The sequence below is a fragment of the Emiliania huxleyi genome, assembly GCF_000372725.1.
Source record: "Emiliania huxleyi CCMP1516 unplaced genomic scaffold EMIHUscaffold_43, whole genome shotgun sequence".
NCBI classification, from domain to species: Eukaryota; Haptophyta; order Isochrysidales; family Noelaerhabdaceae; genus Emiliania; species Emiliania huxleyi.
Window position 1 is genome coordinate 312048 of NW_005198751.1, and position 16508 is coordinate 328555.

At 66.5% G+C, this 16508-nt stretch overlaps 3 protein-coding genes across 3 annotated transcripts; 2 read left to right on the top strand and 1 right to left on the bottom strand.

Moving 5' to 3' along the window:
- Positions 1–3742: 3742 nt before the first annotated feature.
- On the bottom strand, positions 3743–7196 carry EMIHUDRAFT_355997 (hypothetical protein). The gene is made up of 11 exons (XM_005769161.1): positions 7087–7196; positions 6933–7008; positions 6670–6842; positions 6357–6598; positions 5416–5485; positions 5286–5340; positions 5084–5121; positions 4910–4984; positions 4745–4820; positions 4497–4602; positions 3743–4229 (listed from the first exon to the last, which is right to left on the bottom strand). Exons 1-11 carry the CDS (start codon positions 7165–7167, stop codon positions 4010–4012), a joined length of 1212 nt encoding a protein of 403 aa, XP_005769218.1. The 5' UTR covers positions 7168–7196; the 3' UTR covers positions 3743–4009.
- Positions 7197–8061: 865 nt separating this feature from the next.
- Positions 8062–11058, top strand: Rab6-1 (Rab6, rab family GTPase). Its single transcript, XM_005769162.1, has 7 exons — positions 8062–8329; positions 8465–8651; positions 8759–8793; positions 8858–8926; positions 9095–9136; positions 9207–10138; positions 10203–11058. Exons 1-6 carry the CDS (start codon positions 8120–8122, stop codon positions 9333–9335), a joined length of 672 nt encoding a protein of 223 aa, XP_005769219.1. The 5' UTR covers positions 8062–8119; the 3' UTR covers positions 9336–10138; positions 10203–11058.
- An 859-nt stretch (positions 11059–11917) lies between these two features.
- Positions 11918–13337, top strand: EMIHUDRAFT_631940 (hypothetical protein; the record flags this gene model as incomplete). Its single annotated transcript, XM_005769280.1, has 4 exons — positions 11918–12494; positions 12596–12648; positions 12721–12752; positions 12827–13337. Exons 1-4 carry the CDS (start codon positions 11948–11950, stop codon positions 13335–13337), a joined length of 1143 nt encoding a protein of 380 aa, XP_005769337.1. The 5' UTR covers positions 11918–11947.
- Between the last annotated feature and the right edge of the window lie 3171 nt (positions 13338–16508).

Consider the following 16508-nt stretch of genomic DNA (forward strand, 5'->3'; position numbering starts at 1 on the left):
CGCAACTCCGTCCTCCTCGCGGCGTATCCTGGCCCCTCGAGTCTATCGAGCTCCCCTCGCGCAGGGGCGGCGGCATAAATAAATAAATACAACGGACATCCCAAGCTAGGGCTGGGTCGAGGACAGACACGTCCCCACCTTTGCAGGATTTTGCAAAAGCGAGGGGGGAGGGCGCATCGCCGCGCGGAGAGGGCTGGGCACAGGGCACAGGGGATCTCTCTCGCATAGGATATGCACTCGGCGGCACGAGGGCAAGGCTGGGCGTCCTATGTTTGTGCTCCCCCCCGGACCCCTCGCTCTCGGGCACTAACAGGGGCGGCGGCAGGACTCCACATATATGCCGCTGAAATTCTTCCGGGCCCATCTGCGTTGTGGGCTGCCTCTCGGCGCGCCCCGATATGCCCTGGGAGTGGCTGGCTACTCATGGGCTTCGTCAAATAGGAGGAAATGATATACCGTCGCCAACTGCAGGATGGATGAGATGCCTGCACCTCCTCCGACCTTTTTAGCGCTGCCGTGCCGAGGCTCGTGTGGTCGCCGTAGACTGGCTCCGACTTGACACGGGCGCATGGAGACGTGATGCCTGCATGCCGCCGTCGAGTCGAAATCGACATGCGAGTCGATCTTTCGCCCGCCAGAGGGATAGGGGGCGTTTTGGGCGACAACAGCGCTGCGACCGCGAATTGCAGGCGAAGTGGCGGTGGACATGCGTCTGGGGGGGCGACCCCCCCATCTTTGTTTACCGAATGCGTCTCTGGATTAGAGTGCGTCTAGTAGGCCTCCTACTTAGACGCTCGCTGTCCTCGGTATGCTCGAGCATCCTAAGATGCGCGAGTCTATATTAGTTGCTCCGCGCATCCCGAATTGCTCGCGGCATCTCCGATTGGCGTTGCTGTCTCAAAAGACGCGCCGTGCATACTGTGAACAGCGCGTGTCTCAGAAGACGCGCGCATATTTTGAACAGCGTGTGGATCTCAAGAAATACACGCACGTATAAAAACAAAAAAGAAAACGGTGTGGCGAGCGCTGCGCGGCGGGCCGTGCCCCCGGCTGTGCGCCGCGGCTGCTGCGCTACTACTCGCACAGCCGCGGCGCGCCCACCCGAGCACTCGTGGGTGGGCGCCCTATAGCCTCTCCGCGCAACGTGCTGGGGCACGGACAGCGGCTCTCACGTGTGGCAGCGGCAGCAGGCCCACCGCTGCACCGACTCACACTGAACAGCACGCACAGGACACAGTCACAGAACACTGCCCCTGACGCCACTCACGGCCACGGGCTACTCAGACTTGGACACAGGCACCTCGCTTAGCACTCCGTGCACGTGGCTGCCGGTTGCCGTCACCAGCGCCGCTTCCTGCCCAGATCAAACACCTGCGACGTGGCGGAGGCGATGAGCGGCCCGCGGTCGCCGTGAGAGCGCGCGTGGTGGGCGACGGCTCACCGATCGAGCGGAAGCGGTCACGCTGTGGGGGCGGCGGAAGCGGTCACGCTGTGGGGGCGGCGGCGAGGCGGGCAAGCCACCCGCAGATCCCCAGAAGGACGCCGTCGCGAGGTCGAGGGCGGGCGGCGGGGGCGGCGAGAGCGAGGCGGTGTTGGCGGCGGCGGTGGCGCGGGCGGCGGCGGTCACGGAGCGGGGGCGAGAGGGTGGTGGCGAGCAAGACACCCGTGCGCGCTGCGCGGTCGCCGTTCTGACTCACATGCCTGCGGACAGCGCCGACGGGTGGTGAGGAGGGCGGCGAGCCGGCGGGCACGGTGTGCGCGCGGTCGCCGCGCGCTGGTGGGCGACAGCTCACCGAGCGAGGAGCGAGGAGCAGGAGAGCAGGAGCGAGTCGGGATGCCCGGTCCCTCAAATCGCCAAGTCAAACAAGAAAAACCGCGCGGCTGGCCGACTCTCGGAAGTACGCTGTCTTCCGTGTCTAGGCGCACGCCCACGCCCTCAGCCTCGAACTGGCCCCGCTACCTGCCGCGCAAACTGGTTGGTGGGGGGGGGAGGCGGCGTCGCCGTCGGATCGTCGTAAGCAGTGCATGCAACTTTGGTCTTTGCGCCCAGAGCTCGTGGCGCGAGCAGATGCATGCGCGGTGCTGAGAACCTGGTTCTCCAGGAGGGGCAGGCCGCGAGGAGAGACCTCACACGAGCACTCAAGGCAGGGCCCCCAGGGGGTGCCGAGAGATCACACCGCCTTTTCGTGCTCCCTGGCTCCCTGCTCCCCCCTCGGTGCCCGGTGCACCCGACACACGGTGTCTCCTGAGACGCTTCCCTGTCCAAGTATAGTAAAATGTGATCTAGTATGCAAGTGCCATCTCAGAACAGCTGTGCATCTATAGATGCTTGTGGCGTCTAAGATGGAACGCGTAACAAAAGACACGGCGCGGCTATCTCCAGGACAGCCATCGCATCCTAGAATGCCCTGTGTACCCGAGACACATGGTATCTTTGAGATGAAAAGTGCGTCCTAGAATGCGTTTTTGCATTCTAGGACGCATCGGTAAACAAAGATGGGGGGGTCGCCCCCCCAGACGATGCTCCCATGTTGCCGACCAGCATGCCGACGCGGCGCCGGGGAGTGGCCGGCGCGCTCGCCGCGACCACGACGGCTACTCTGTGATGCTCCCGGGCCGACCCGTCCTACCTAGCGTCCTACCCGACGGTCTCGCTCACGCTGAGAAAATTTCTGAAATGGCGTGCAGCAGAGTCACCGACGAGTCGGTCCGTGTGACTCCTCGTGTCCCGTACCGTTCCTCACACATCCATAAACTCACTTTGGCCTCACTGAAGCAAGCCCTCAATCCTGAATCCTCAGATTTTAGATTAGGACGCTGTCGACCCTCTACTGTCGGTGTCGCAGAGTTGATGGGTGATGTGTGTGGAGATCTCGCGCGGCGCTAGCATCATAAATGCTAGGGTGCTGCTGACAGCGCCTTTATCGCTTTATGCTTTAACTGCACGTGGGGCCAAGAGACAGCGCACGCGTGAAGTCTGAAGAGAGAGATTAGATCTCTGCTTACATCTCTGGGGGTAAGAACTGAGATAGATATCGACGAGAGAGGAGCAGGAGGTGGGAGCTCGAATTCACAAGCGACCGGGATGCCGAACCACGCGGAAAGTCAGAGTGCAGTGTGTCCAGTGTGCAAGACCTGCATGCCACCGTGCCACGCGTGTGGGTGGTGTGGGTCAGGGTCTCCTGTGCCTTCCCGCACTTCTGTTGGCCGTTCGCGGGGGGGGGGGGGGGGCAGAGGCCCCGCCAGCGCCACGCCGCACGCCGCGCGCCGCCCCACCTGTCACCAGCCTGTCTCTCTCGGCCAAGGCACACTCGGGGGGAGACCGGAGACTCGTCGACATGGTTCGTATGATAAATAAATAAATAAAAACGGACACCTCTCTACTGTGAGATGGGTAAAAAGGAACAGGTCCCCGCCCGTGCGATCTTTGTGCAGGGTTCTTTGACTTTGTGGGTGTGTGGTCGGCGACTAGCCGGGCCCGGGGTCGTCCTCCCGATGGGGGAACTAGCACTAGCCGTCTTCCACATGGTCCCTCGCGTCGGGTCCCTGCTGCTCCTAAAGTAATCTCCTCGTACATCCTCCTGCTGATCTCCGCAAAGTCCTGCTCCCTCCCTCGTCTCGCCCTGCGCATCTGCTCCGCCTCCACATCGTCTGCCCTGCGCGGTCCTCCGTCTGGCGACGGGTGGACGGGTCCTCCATAGTCGTAATATGATGTATGATGATTCGTTTTTTGTTTTCTTTTCATATCTTTCTCTCGGGGGCGGAACTTGAGGCAACTAGACAGAAAATATGCGTCCCGGCGCCGTACCCGGCGAGTCGCGCATGTGCACCCCGTCCTTTATCCCGCATCACGGGTGCATTCACGAGAGTGTCGGCACAGACAGCACCCTCCCCCGCCGTGCGTCTCCCACATCCCTCGCCCTGACAGCCTCGGCTGGGGTCACCTGCCCCCCCCCGCCCCGGCCCGCCGCCGGTGGTTGCCCCGGCGCCCCCCTACGGCGGGGTCCACCTACGGCGGGTCCACCTGCGGAGAGGCCGTCGACGCGGTGATGCGGGTGGCGGGCCCTCCAACCTCGTTCCAGTGGCCGAAGAGGAGCTCCATGAAGCGGACGACGTGCTGGTTGACCTGCAGCGCCGAGAGCGGGTCTAGGTCCGCCCGCGGGACAATCAGGTTCGGCGCAAACACGATGATCATCGACTGCGCCGTCATCCGGTTCTCGGACTCGTACCTGGCGCAGGGCCGAAACTAATCTCGGGTACTCTCGGGTCATCTCGGGTAATCTCGTACCGGGCAAGCCGCAAGGAGGCGTCAGCGGCGCGCCGCTCCTCTCCCGGCCGCTTGACACGCCCCCCCTCCCTCGAGGCACGGCCTCCCTTCTCCGCTGCCCCCCCTCCGCTGCCCCCCCTCCGCTGCCCCCCCTCCGCTGCCCCCCCTCCGCTGCCCCCCCTCCGCTGCCCCCCCTCCGCTGCCCCCCCTCCGCTGCCCCCCCGCGCGCCTGCAGACGTCTCCGATCAGCTCGAGTAGCCAGCGCACCGTCGAACGGCGCGGCTCCGGCAACCCCTGCATCGCCTCGTAGCAGCCGGCGCCGGTGGTGAAGTCGCCTGAGGGGAGGGGGGAGGGAGGGCTCACGGCGGCGGCGGCGGGCAGGATCTCGCGCCGGCAGGGATCTCGCGCCGTCGACGATAGGCGCGCCGATCCGGTCTCGCGACTACACTACTAACTACTGCGTACTAAACTACTGACCGTCGACGATGGGCGCGACGATGCCGGTCTCGCGGTCGGCGCCAAAGACGGACTCGGGCAGCTCGCGGAACCAAACCTTGCGGGCGAAAGGGGAAGAGGGGGGGGGGGGAGGTTCCGAGGGCGCGCTCCGTGCAGATACCCGCCCTCCGCTCGCGCACGGCGCACCTTGATGAGCTGCGCGACCGACTCGAGGTCGCTGACCTTTGAGGTCTGCCCCGCCTCGACCAGCGCGCGAGACGCCTGACCTCGAGTGGGACTCCTCGTGACCTCGAGTGGGACTCCTCGTGTGGGCTGACGGGCGGCGCCGCGGGCGGTGCGGGCAGTGCGGTGCTGGGTCGCCTGGAGGGCCGAAGTGGCGGGCGACACCCGAAAGATGCCTGGGGGAGGAGGAGGGGGAGGGGGCGGGGGCGGGGTGGGGGTGGTGAGTGGGGGTGGTGAGGGCGGAGCACATCTGTTGGTGCTCTCGCTGCTGCGGTGGTGATGGTGCCGCCGCAGCCGGTGCGGCTTGCGAGCTTCTCGGTGGGCGGTGGGGTGCGGCTGCCTTCGTTGCGGTGTCCCTTGCGCGCCATCAGCAAGGTGCGCAGCTCTTGCAGCACCTGGCGACGCGCACAGCGTGAGCCCGAGGCGAGGGGGAGGGGTGCGGGTGCGGGTGCGGGTGCGGGTGCGGGCGCCTCCGGCACTCCGTCGTCCCCGAGGCGCGCCTCGTCGAGCTTGACACCGAAGCGCGACGACCCTTTGCCCCTGAGGGGCGAGGGGAGGGGCGGAGGGAGTGGGGGCGAGAGGCGGAGGAGGTGAGAGGCGGAGGAGGTGAGAGGCGGAGGAGGTGAGAGGCGGAGGAGGTGAGAGGCGGAGGAGGTGAGAGGCGGAGGAGGTGAGAGGCGGAGGAGGTGAGGAGGCGGAGGAGGTGAGGAGGCGGAGGAGGTGAGGAGGCGGAGGAGGTGAGAGGCGGAGGAGGTGAGAGGCGGAGGAGGTGAGAGGCGGAGGAGGTGAGAGGCGGAGGAGGTGAGAGGCGGAGGAGGTGAGAGGCGGAGGAGGTGAGAGGCGGAGGAGGTGAGAGGCGGAGGAGGTGAGAGGCGGAGGAGGTGAGAGGCGGAGGAGGTGAGAGGCGGAGGAGGTGAGAGGCGGAGGAGGTGAGAGGCGGAGGAGGTGAGAGGCGGAGGAGGCGAGAGGCGGAGGAGGTGAGAGGCGGAGGAGGTGAGGAGGCGGAGGAGGTGAGAGGCGGAGGAGGTGAGAGGCGGAGGAGGTGAGAGGCGGAGGAGGTGAGAGGCGGAGGAGGTGAGAGGCGGAGGAGGTGAGAGGCGGAGGAGGTGAGAGGCGGAGGAGGTGAGAGGCGGAGGAGGTGAGAGGCGGAGGGGGCGAGAGGCGGAGGAGGTGAGAGGCGGAGGAGGTGAGAGGCGGAGGAGGTGAGAGGAGGTGAGAGGTCGCGGGTGACTCGGGTGGGTGAAGGGCAAGGGCCCAGGGCCAAGCGGGGAGGGGTGTGCTCGGGGCGGAGCGGGGCGGGCAAGGGAGGGGCGGGTGGCTGCGCGAGGCGTGCGCGCGAGGAGGTTGCTGGGAGGGCTGGGAGGGGGAGGGAGAGGAGCAGCTGCGGCTCAGGGAAGGGGAGGCCCCTCTCCTCCCTAGCCCGAGCCAGCGCTTGCCGGCGGCCAGGCTCATCGTGCGACTGGGCTCGGCGCTGGTCGCCGCGCCAGTGGCGCCTTTCGCCGCCGAGCCCCGCCCTATCAGCCGCTCGGAGAGGCTTGCCCCAGCCGCCGCGCCCGCCGGGAGCATGCCGGCAGCACCCTTGGCCGGCGCGGAGCCGAGGGTACGCGGAGGCGAAGCGGGAGACGGCGATTTGGATGCCGGGCTGGCGGGCGCCTGCGGCGGGGCGTGCGCGGGATCGGCGGAGGGCCTGGAGGCTCCGCGACGCGGGCCGAGCACGGCCGCACCTCCCCTGCCTCCTGCCCCGCTCCCTCGCCCGCCGCCTCTTTTACCGGCTGCGCGGTCGCCCTCTGGGAGGCGGCACGCGAGCTCGCGGTGGGCTGCTCCAGGGACTTGTAGAGCCAGTCGATCTTGCGTATTCTCGTCCACTGGCGCGACGAGCTTAGCTTCTCGGTGAAGACTGACAGCGAGGCGGCGGCGACGGCTCAGCCCACGCCGCTGGCGCGGCTGTGGCGGGGAAGAGAGGGGAGGCGGAGGCGTTTGCACGCACCGTAGGTCTGCTTTGTGATGGCATTCGTGCTGTAGAGAAAGTGGAGGGTCTCCCCGCTGATTGGCCCGCGGTACGCCTAGTGGAAGGATGTGGGCCAACGGACTGACGGTCAGAGAGGCGCAGCCGGGCACGTAGGGTCGATGGCGCAGCGCGCCCGATTGCTGTCGATGAAGTACCACGCCGCGTCGCTCTGGGCAGCCGACGCAGTGGAGAAATCTGACCGCTCTGTGGCCATCGAAGCCGATCGGCAGCCCAAGCAAAGGACGGCTCCTCAGGCCGCAGAGGAAGGAAACCAACTGGGGGCCGTGAACGAGCGGGCTTACGCCCCTAGCCTACTCTGTGAATACGTATTCCACGTATTCCAAAACAGCTCTAGAATGGGTAGTATTTGTATTCAGCGGGGCACGCGCGGAACGCGCGTGCCGACTGTGCATAAGCTATAAGACTGTACGCGCACGCGCGCGCGTGCGAGCCGCGCGCGTGCGTGCGCGGCGCGCACCGTAAGGAGGTCCCGCGCGTGGCGTCCGACGTGCTCACAGCAGCGTCCCCACCGCCCACCCCCCCACACCGCCCCTGTCGCCGCCGCGCTTGCCTCACATCTTGAGGTCCTCCTCGTCCGAGCTGTCCGAGTCGGAGTCGGTGTCCCACTTCTCGACCGCCTGCTTGTAGCCGGCGGTCTGAAGCTTGCCCTTGAGGTGGAGCGCCTCGTGGCAGTAGACGCGCTTGTCGGCGCGACGGCGTGACCCATTTGCCCGCGCGCCGTCGTCTTGATTGCCCCGTAGACGGACCAGTTGCGCTCGCGGCCGACCGCGTCGAACACGAACTCATCGGCGCGGGCTCTCTCGGCTACGGGACCGGCCCCAGCTTCGGCTGAGGGCTAACAAGCTGCCGAGCCCAAATCACTGTGAGAGTCGTGATGCGTGGATACGTGATTTCTTGTTGGTCTTCAAAAATCTCTCTCTCGCATGGCCAGTCGATGCCGTGGTGCTCGGCCTCGGCTGGCGAGACGGCTGGCCGCCAGAAAACACAACTCTAAGGAGGAATGGCAGGCGCCACGCCACCACACAGGGATTTCACGGGAAGAACGCCACAAGTTTTTCTCTTTGGCCGTGTTCGAGTAGAAGTTCCCTGTTTGTTGCCGTCGAGGAGCTGGAGCGGCGCCTGCACGTCGAAGGCCGTGCGTGCACATGAGTCGCGTCGCTCCACCATCGTCCGCGGGGGCGGCGGCCTCCTCGACCAAGGCGCTGCGCAAGTACAAGCTCGTCTTCATCGGCGACCAGGCGGTCGGCAAGACGTCAATCATCTCGAGCTTCATGTACGGCACCTTTGACTCGCACTACGCCTCAACCATCGGCATCGACTTTGTCTCGAAGAGCGTGCCGGTGGACGATGGAACGGTCCGTGCGGCGGGGCGTGCGGGCGTGGGCGCCCAGTGTGTGTCGCGTGCCCAGAGCCTGCGCGGCTGGCGTCTCCCTCTCCCGTGCCGCCGCCCGCACCGCTGATGCTTGCGGTGCAATTTCCGCCGCGCGCAGGTGCGGCTGCAGCTATGGGACACGGCGGGGCAGGAGCGCTTCCGCTCGCTGATCCCCTCCTATATCCGCGACTCGCACGTCGCGGTCGTCGTCTTCGACATCACCAGCCGCGCATCGTTCGAGTCGACAAAGCGGTGGATTGCAGACGTGCGGGCGCAGCGGGGTAACGACGTGGTCTTAGTGCTAGGTGGCCCGCCCCCAGCGCCTCCGCTGCCCCGCCGCCTCGCCCTCCGCCAAGCCTCCCTCTGGCGCCGCCTCCCCCTCTCCAACTTTCTCTCCTCTTTTCCCTCGCAGTGGGCAACAAGACGGACCTGCACGACCAGCGCGAGGCACCGGACAGCGAGGCCTGGCCGCCCGCCGCGAGACGCCCCAGTCGCGCGGAGCTGCGAGTAGGTGAGTGTGGCGGAGATGGAGGCGAGGGCGAACGAGGAGGACATCATGTTCATCGAGACGTCCGCTAAGGCGCAGCGTCCAACCTCGCCCCCTCATCGTCGCGTCGCGCCTCGGCCTCTCACCTCCCTCCCCCCCTCCCCCACCCACTCTCTGCCCTTTGGCTCCCAGGAGAGAACAAAGAGTGGTCCCTCAGCCCACCTCAGCGACACTTCCGCGCCACTTCCGCGCCCCTTGCAGGACAACTCGAACATCAAGCTCCTCTTCAGAAGACTCGCCACGGCGCAAAAGGGCGTGCCCTCCACCCCCTCCCCCGCTCGCCTCCCTCACCCGTCCTGCTGCCGACCCCTAGGCCCTGCCGTCGCTAGAGGGGGCAGCCCCGCCACCCGACCCGGCAGTCGTCAACTTGACGCTGCAGCCGGCGCAGCCACACGGGACGCAGGGCGGGGACGCAGGCGCGGGCGGGTGCAGCTACTGCTGACGGGGGGGGAGAGGCCGACGGCGCCGGTTCGCCGGCGTCTGCGTCCGTTGCGCCGCTCGGGTGTGCTTGCGCAGCGAGGTGGGTGGGAGGGGCGGGGCATTGCCCTCTCCTTTGGTTTTGCCAGTAGGGATGCATGTGTGATCGCAGTAAATGGGCCACGCGTGACGGCGGCTCGCCTCTTGAGCCCTGTCGTGTCGCGCTGCGCATGGTGTGAGCGAGCGGAGAGTTTTGAAAAAGAAGAGTCACGATCTGTGGTTCGGCGCGGATCCGCGCACCGCGCCGGCCCGCGGCCCGCGGCCACCCCGGACGCGGTGTGCACCGCGTGTGCAAAGAGTAAGCGAGATGCGGTGAGAGAGCCGGAGACCGTACCGCGGCCTGGAGCGCGGCGGGCGGGGCACACACACACGGCACTCTGAGTATGCGCACCTCCGCACTCGACGACGACCCAGATGAGGAGCGCCTGTGCGCCAGATCGCGCCGCACACACAGCTGCTCAGAGGGGAGAGCGAGAGGCGCGAGAGCACGTGCGCCAAGGCCGCAAGCGACGCGCGATCGTGCCGTAGAAAAAAGAGCGCGAGCTCGCGGGGGCTGACGCCTCGGCGAGCAAGCTACTGTAGCCCGCGCTTCCTCGCCCACCAGATCCACGAGGCGGAGCCGAGGTAGTTGTTGAGGAAGCGCACGCATGCGGAGACCGGGACGCGGCCGCCGGCCGGCAGCAGCCCGATGCATCGCCCCTCGAGCGAGTTGACGAGCTGGTAGCGGCTGTTGGACGAGGCCGCCATGAAGAGAGCGTAGTTGAGCGCCTATGGGCGAGGGGACCGGTTCCGGCGCCCGGGCGGTGCCTCGGGGGAAGGCGGCATGGCTCGCCGTCGGTAACAGAGGCGCCAGCTGCACGGGCGCCGCCGCCTGCTCCTCACGCCTCGCCCCTTTCCGCCGCCGCGGCGGCGGCGGCGGCGGCGGCGGCGCGGCGAGGCCCCGCAGCGCGACGAGCCCGTACGTCAGCCCCTGCCCCAGAGATGACGCCGCCGCCCCGACGGCTGAGAACTGGACGCCGCGGAGCGCGAAGCAGGCCGCCCGCTGCCGGGAGGAGAAGCGGCCTTTCTGCAGAAAGTAGCCGGGCAGCGCGGCGAGGGCCCCGCCGCGAGTTCCGGCAGCCGGTGGCGCCGCGACGGCGGCGGCGGGCGAGAGCATGAGCACGAGCGCCGTGTTTGTCAGCGCAATCAGGATCTGGTTGGTGAGGACAAAGTCAGCCTCGCGGAGAAAGGCGTCGCCGCGCGCTGCGAGATCGGCGGCGAGCGTGCAGCCGCAGCCGAGCGCCAGCTCGATACCGAGCATCGTCACCAGGCGAGGCTCCGCCAGTAGGCGGTCGCGCAAGTAGCCCACTGACGCCAGGGCCCTCGATAGTGGATGGCGCAGCAGAGCCTTCCAGTTTGCAATCTCCACCGCGCCGATGCGGCCGGCCGCAAGCGCCGCAAGCAGTGCCGGCGGCAGAGCATCGTCGTCGCCACCGCTCGCGCCATCCTCGCTGCCCCACCCTCTGCCGACACCACCGCCGTCGCCGCCGCCACTACTACCGCCGCCGCCGCCGTCGAGGCCGACCGCGCCGCAGGTGACGCTGGCGCGCGAAGCTGTCGCGGTGCGGATGGCTGGGAGGAGCCGCGGCGGCGTGTGGAGCGCGCTCGCCGCTGCGAACAGAACCAGCGAGCGCGCCCCTGCGAGCGGTGGCATGGAGAGCTTGCAGGGCTGCGATTGGATTGCGTGATCTCGGACCTAGCTGCCACTCTCGCACCCCTCCGAACCGGCACCCCGCCCTCTTTCTTGGCATACACAACGCATCTCAATCGCCTCTGAAAGCGGTTGACCGCGCCATTTTCCTTCCGACAGCTCCCCCGCTCTGTGTTCGTTTTAGGTTTGTTGTGTTCGAGAGAGATTTTAGAAAACCAACAAGAAATCACGACGGCCACAGTGAGAGAGAGAGAGATGTTTGTTTTGTCACAGTGATCTGGGCTGACTGAGCAATGAGCAATCGCATCGGCGGTTTCACTCACGCTCACAATCGGGTTACATCCAGGTCTCTGTGCGGGATGTGCTGGGGGGCTGCCCCCCAGTCGATTGCCGCATAGTTCGTCGATGTAACCCTACCAGAAAGCTGTATTCACACCTACCCTTCCAAAAAAAGAAATGTCCCTGCTTTTGTCGAAGTTCCGGCGGGTTTATCGGAGCATCACCCCTTGGGTCCCGGTCGTGTTTTGTGAAGCGCCCGGGGCTTCGTCCAGCACCACTCGCAACAGCTCTCGCGCGCCGCCGTCAGTGGCGACGCGCAAACCATCAACAACGCTGCTCGCAACATGCGTGTCGCGCACTCGTTCATGACCGGTCTCAATGCCCCACCCCCCTGCGCGCGGGCCTTCTAGGCCCGCGGGTAGTCTCCCCCCATCCCCAGGGCCTCCAGGGCTCGCACCTCAACCTCTCACAGACCAGCGCATAGCGCCACAGGACGTATTTTCTTTCCATAACAAGGCCGTGTGAACCATCGGACGTATTTCTTCTCATAACAAGGCTGTGAACAGGCCAACCTCTTTCGCTTCGCGAGCGGGAGACGCGCCGATAGCATGTACGCGTCCTCCGCCATAGCTGCGCGCTGGCTGTCAGTGTCCGACCCGGGCGGCGCTGCCGAGGGCGACCTCGACGGCGGGCGCGAGTGGACACCAGAGGCGCTCGACGACGAGTGGGCGGAGCTTCTCGCAGCTCTCCCGAACGTCGATGAAGATCGCATCCATGCGGCGCTGCTGGGTGGCGTGCCAGACGCGAAACGCCCGCGCGTCTGGCTGGAGTTTTCCGGCGCCGCGCAGGCTATGGCTGCGCGTCCCACGCTGTACGCCGACCTGTTGGAGCAGGTTGCCGCATCCTCTGCAAGCGGTCGGGCGGAGACGGCAGTGCACTCCCAGATAGAGAACGACCTGCGTAGGACACAGGTCGATCGCAGCGCACGCGGCGCCAGCAGCCGAGGCGAGAGGGCGGGTGGAAGCCGGAGCGGAGGCGAGGGCACTGGAGGCGAGGGCACTGGAGGCGAGAGCGACGAGAGCGAGGCCTTGGGCGCGCTCCGCCGCGTGCTGCGCGCGTTCGCCGCCTTCAGCCCGAGCGTCTCGTACGTGCAGGGTCCGCGCTCGCCGCCTCTCCCCCTCCTTCCGATGACGCAACAGCGCCAGCACTCTCGCTAGCAGCCCCCGCCTCACGACCCTCGGGCCGCCTCGGCGCAGGCATGAACTTCATCGCGAGCGGGCTGCTGTCCCAGCTCGACGAGGCCGAGGCGGCTCCTCGCCGAGTACCGCCGCCGCCGGCTCGAGGCCGCCTGCCCACGGAGGCTCGACTCTCTGCGAGATAGGCCTTTTGGATGCTGACCCTCGTCGTGGCGGAGTGGCTCCCGGGCCGCCGCCGCCGCCGCCGAAGAGGGCAGCGCGCACTGCCCACCCGTCTGAGCCGAGCCGGAGGAGGCGCGTAGGCCACTTCTCGCCCACGATGCGCGGCAACGCCGTCGACTGCCACGTCCTCGGCGCCCTCTCGCGGGCCGACTGCCCTCACCTGGCCGAGCGGCTCGAGGCGCTCGACGTGACGGTCCCTCTGCTCGCCACGCGCTGGTTCCTCTGCCTGTGGGTGTCGGTGCTGCCGCACGCGTCGCTGCTGCGCGTGTGGGACGCGCTCTTCACGCTCGGGCCGAGCGCGACCATGCAAGTCGCGCTCGCTTGCATGCGCGTCATCCGCGTGCCGCTCCTCGCCGCGTCCGACGTCGGGCAGGCGCTCGGAGGCGCAAAGGAGTCTCTGCGCGCGACGGATGGAGGCGCGCTGCTGCGCACCGCCCTGCTCGACGTGCCGCGCCTCTCGGCCGCAGACCTCGCGGCGTGGAGAACCCGTGGGCAGCAGAAGGCGAGCGAGGAGGCGAGCAGCCTCGAGGCGCTGCGCCGGAGCAGAGCCAGAGGGAGCAGCCAGGACGCGGCACGGTAGCACGACGAGCGCCACGCCGGTGCTGGCTGCAGGTGCGGTGGACTTGTGGTGCGTCATTATAGCCGCTATTTGTAATTACATTTTTTCGTCTGAGAGACGGTCTGCGAGGCACGTCGTAGGCAGGCAGGGTCGATTCCTCATGGGGTACGGGACCCCGCCCTCTCGAGATCGCGTCTCGACACTCGCGAGCCCTCCCCCTCTGCCTGCTCTCCACCGGGGCGGGGGGCCCCAAGACCGCAGTCCGCAGACGCGTCTTTTGAAATGGCCGGTCTTATAGGTTATGGGTCTGTTGGCAAAAATCAGCACAGGACACCGGACGGCGTCACTACCAGCCGTGCCAGGTCACTGTGCCTCGCTGCGCTGCCTCGTCTGCGCTCTCCGCGGCCTGAGGCGCGACCGCGAGCGGCGAGGTGTGAGCTGCTGTCTGCTGGGACAGCAGGCACGCCGAGGAGACGCGTGCAAGGGAGTTTCTGGCAAAATTCTTTTCTCCCAGTGTCGTGCGAGGGAGGTAAATGTAAAATTCTTTTCTCCCCCGGAAGAAGCATGCGAGGCACAGCTCGACACGCCCATTTAGGGCCACCAACGAGCCGGCCGTTCGCTAGATTCTGCGTGCTGTCACGCACCCCATCTGCGCCACTCGAGCGCGCCATGCTCTCGTACTTCGAGGCAAACGCCAGCACGCAGGTTTCCATCCGACTGTGCGTATTCTCCGACGGTCAAACCCACCAGGCGATGAAAGGCGTTCCTCTGTCTCGCCGAAAAGACGCAGGGCGGACTCACGTACCTGAGCACCGCCGCAGGCCAGCGCGCAGGCTTGTGGACAACGCGACGGCGGGCGCCTTTGGCTGGGCGCAGCGCAAGGGCGCCGGGCGGTGCAGTCTCGTGACGGACGTCGCGATCGGCTGGCTCGGCGCGCGCGTCTTTGCGCGGAGCAGGCTGCATGCCGTCGAGGTGTCGCGTTTCCTAGAGTACTACGCGTGGCCGCTCTCACGCCGCTTCTCGGCGAGGCACGCTCTCGCGGTGCACGGGCTCAAGAAGGCGGGCGCGCACGCGTGGTTCGCGGAGCAGGCGGCCACCGCTAGCCACGTCCCGCCGCGGCTTTCCTGCCGCGCGTCGCCGTGGGCGCAACAGCGCTCCGCCTCGTGGCGGCTCTGCACGTCGCTCTCCGCCTGCAACGACCCCGGGGTGCCGCTCGAGCCGAGCATAGGCCAGCTGCGCAACTTTTCGGTGCCGTGGGTTCCGGGCGCCGTGCGCGACCTGTGCAAGCTCCACGCCAGCGGGCGATTCGGGCGGAGTCGACTATCTCGCGCGAAACTTCACACGTCGAGCGAGATGACATCTGAGAGAGATGAGACCACTCAGGTGACAGAACCTGTTTATATTTCATTCATGCATGTGATAGCATCTTAAAGCGGACGGACGACTGTGATCACCCACGCAAAAGCCAAAACCCACCCGCACCACCCACAGCCTGTGTGTGACGCACAGCAGTTTCAGCGCGCAAATAAAATGTATCGCCCGGCACGCCACGCTCAACAGAGGGACTGACAGAGCTCAGAGCAGCTCACACACTCACACAAATGTCAAATCACAACATGCACATGTGCATGTGCACAATTCACAGATAGGTGGTGTCGATGAGAAACCAGCTCGTTTTTCGTGCGACGCGCAAGAGCGGCCGCACACCGCTCGGTACCCCCCCTGCACACCTAAGCCCATGGCCGACCCCCCCCCCCAGCAGCAGCGCTCTGCCTGTGGGGGGTGCTGGCATCTCTGTACAGACAGCAGCTGTAAGTAGCATGCGTTTGAGTTGCGAGAATTTATGGTCGGCATCAAAATCAGTGGTCTCACCGGCGGGGCCTCCTACTGCCACCGGGCGGTGCGGGGCACGCCAGCATCTCTTCTACGCCTCTCGTGCCTCGCGGCGCCTCTGCTTCAAGGAGGGAAGATACGGCTCTCGCAGCCCATCATACGCCGTGGCACAGCGGAGAGCACAGCGGGCTGTGTACAAGTCCATCGGATAGTGCTCAATATCTTCGCAAGGGAGGGGGAGAGGCGCGCCGCCTCCATCATATGTAGCAAACCGCGGGGCGCAGCTCAGCTTGCTGCCGCGCGCCTGCGATCCAGAGGCACTTTGTTGGTCCGCGGTGGCCGAAGGAGGGGGAAGGGGGCGGGGGTCGTCGCGCGCAGCCGCAGCCCACCATGTCAGTGACTCTGTGTGGCGCCCGCGCCCCGCGGCTCGCCCCAGCATCGCAAGGGGCCGGGAGAAGGCAGGGGGTGGGGTGGGGTGGGGTGGAGATCCATGTGGTCGCTCTCTGGTTGCGCGCTTGCACAGTGTTACTACCCGTTAGAATATGAGTTCCCTTTGAATCAGCGGGTCCGGGTGCGGCGGCGCGCGCGGGGACTCCGGGACTGCGCGGAGGCCTCTCGGTACCCCTCCCCTCCAAGTGCACGCAAGTTCCCCCCGGCGCCCCGGGACACCCAAGGCGAGCCTGCATGTGTGCGTCTACGTATGTGTGTGTGGGGTGGGGGCTAGGGTGGGGGGCGATGGGGACGTTGTTGGCCTCTATGCGCGGGGCGGCTATAACCAAACGCTAAACCCACGGGGGCCGACCGACGAGTCGAGACGTACTCAATCGGACATGCCGCGGTTGGTTCTTTCTGTGGTGGCGTGGCCTGCCTGCGCGCCTTGTGCGTGCTTGAGAGCAGAGCTCCAGGTCCCGCAGGCACAGCGTGAGACCCTCTGCCAGTGAATGAAACGAGACCCCAACGAAACGGCGAGAGAGCGGCATTGTGCACGGAGCAAAGTGCATTGCCGTTCTCAACGGAGTGGCGTAGGCGACTCCGGTGGGTGTGCCGGGCGACTCCGGTGGGTGTGCCGATGTTAGTAGTTGTGCGCGCCACAGATAGAAAGAAAGCAAACAGACACCCCAAACGAGGGATGAGAGTTGGGAGGAGGACAGAGTCCCCACATGCACGAGCAGGATTTTGGAGTACGCCGCAGAAAGAAAGAAAGAAAATAGACAACCCAAGGGAGGGATGGGAGGACGGCACGCCACGCCGCCACCACACAGGGAGTGCGGGTCAGGAGGCCCTAAAACGGCGGGAGGGGTAGGGGTGCCGCAATAGGGGTGTGGAGGGGTCGGGAGGGCGGGAGTGTGGACCGTGACC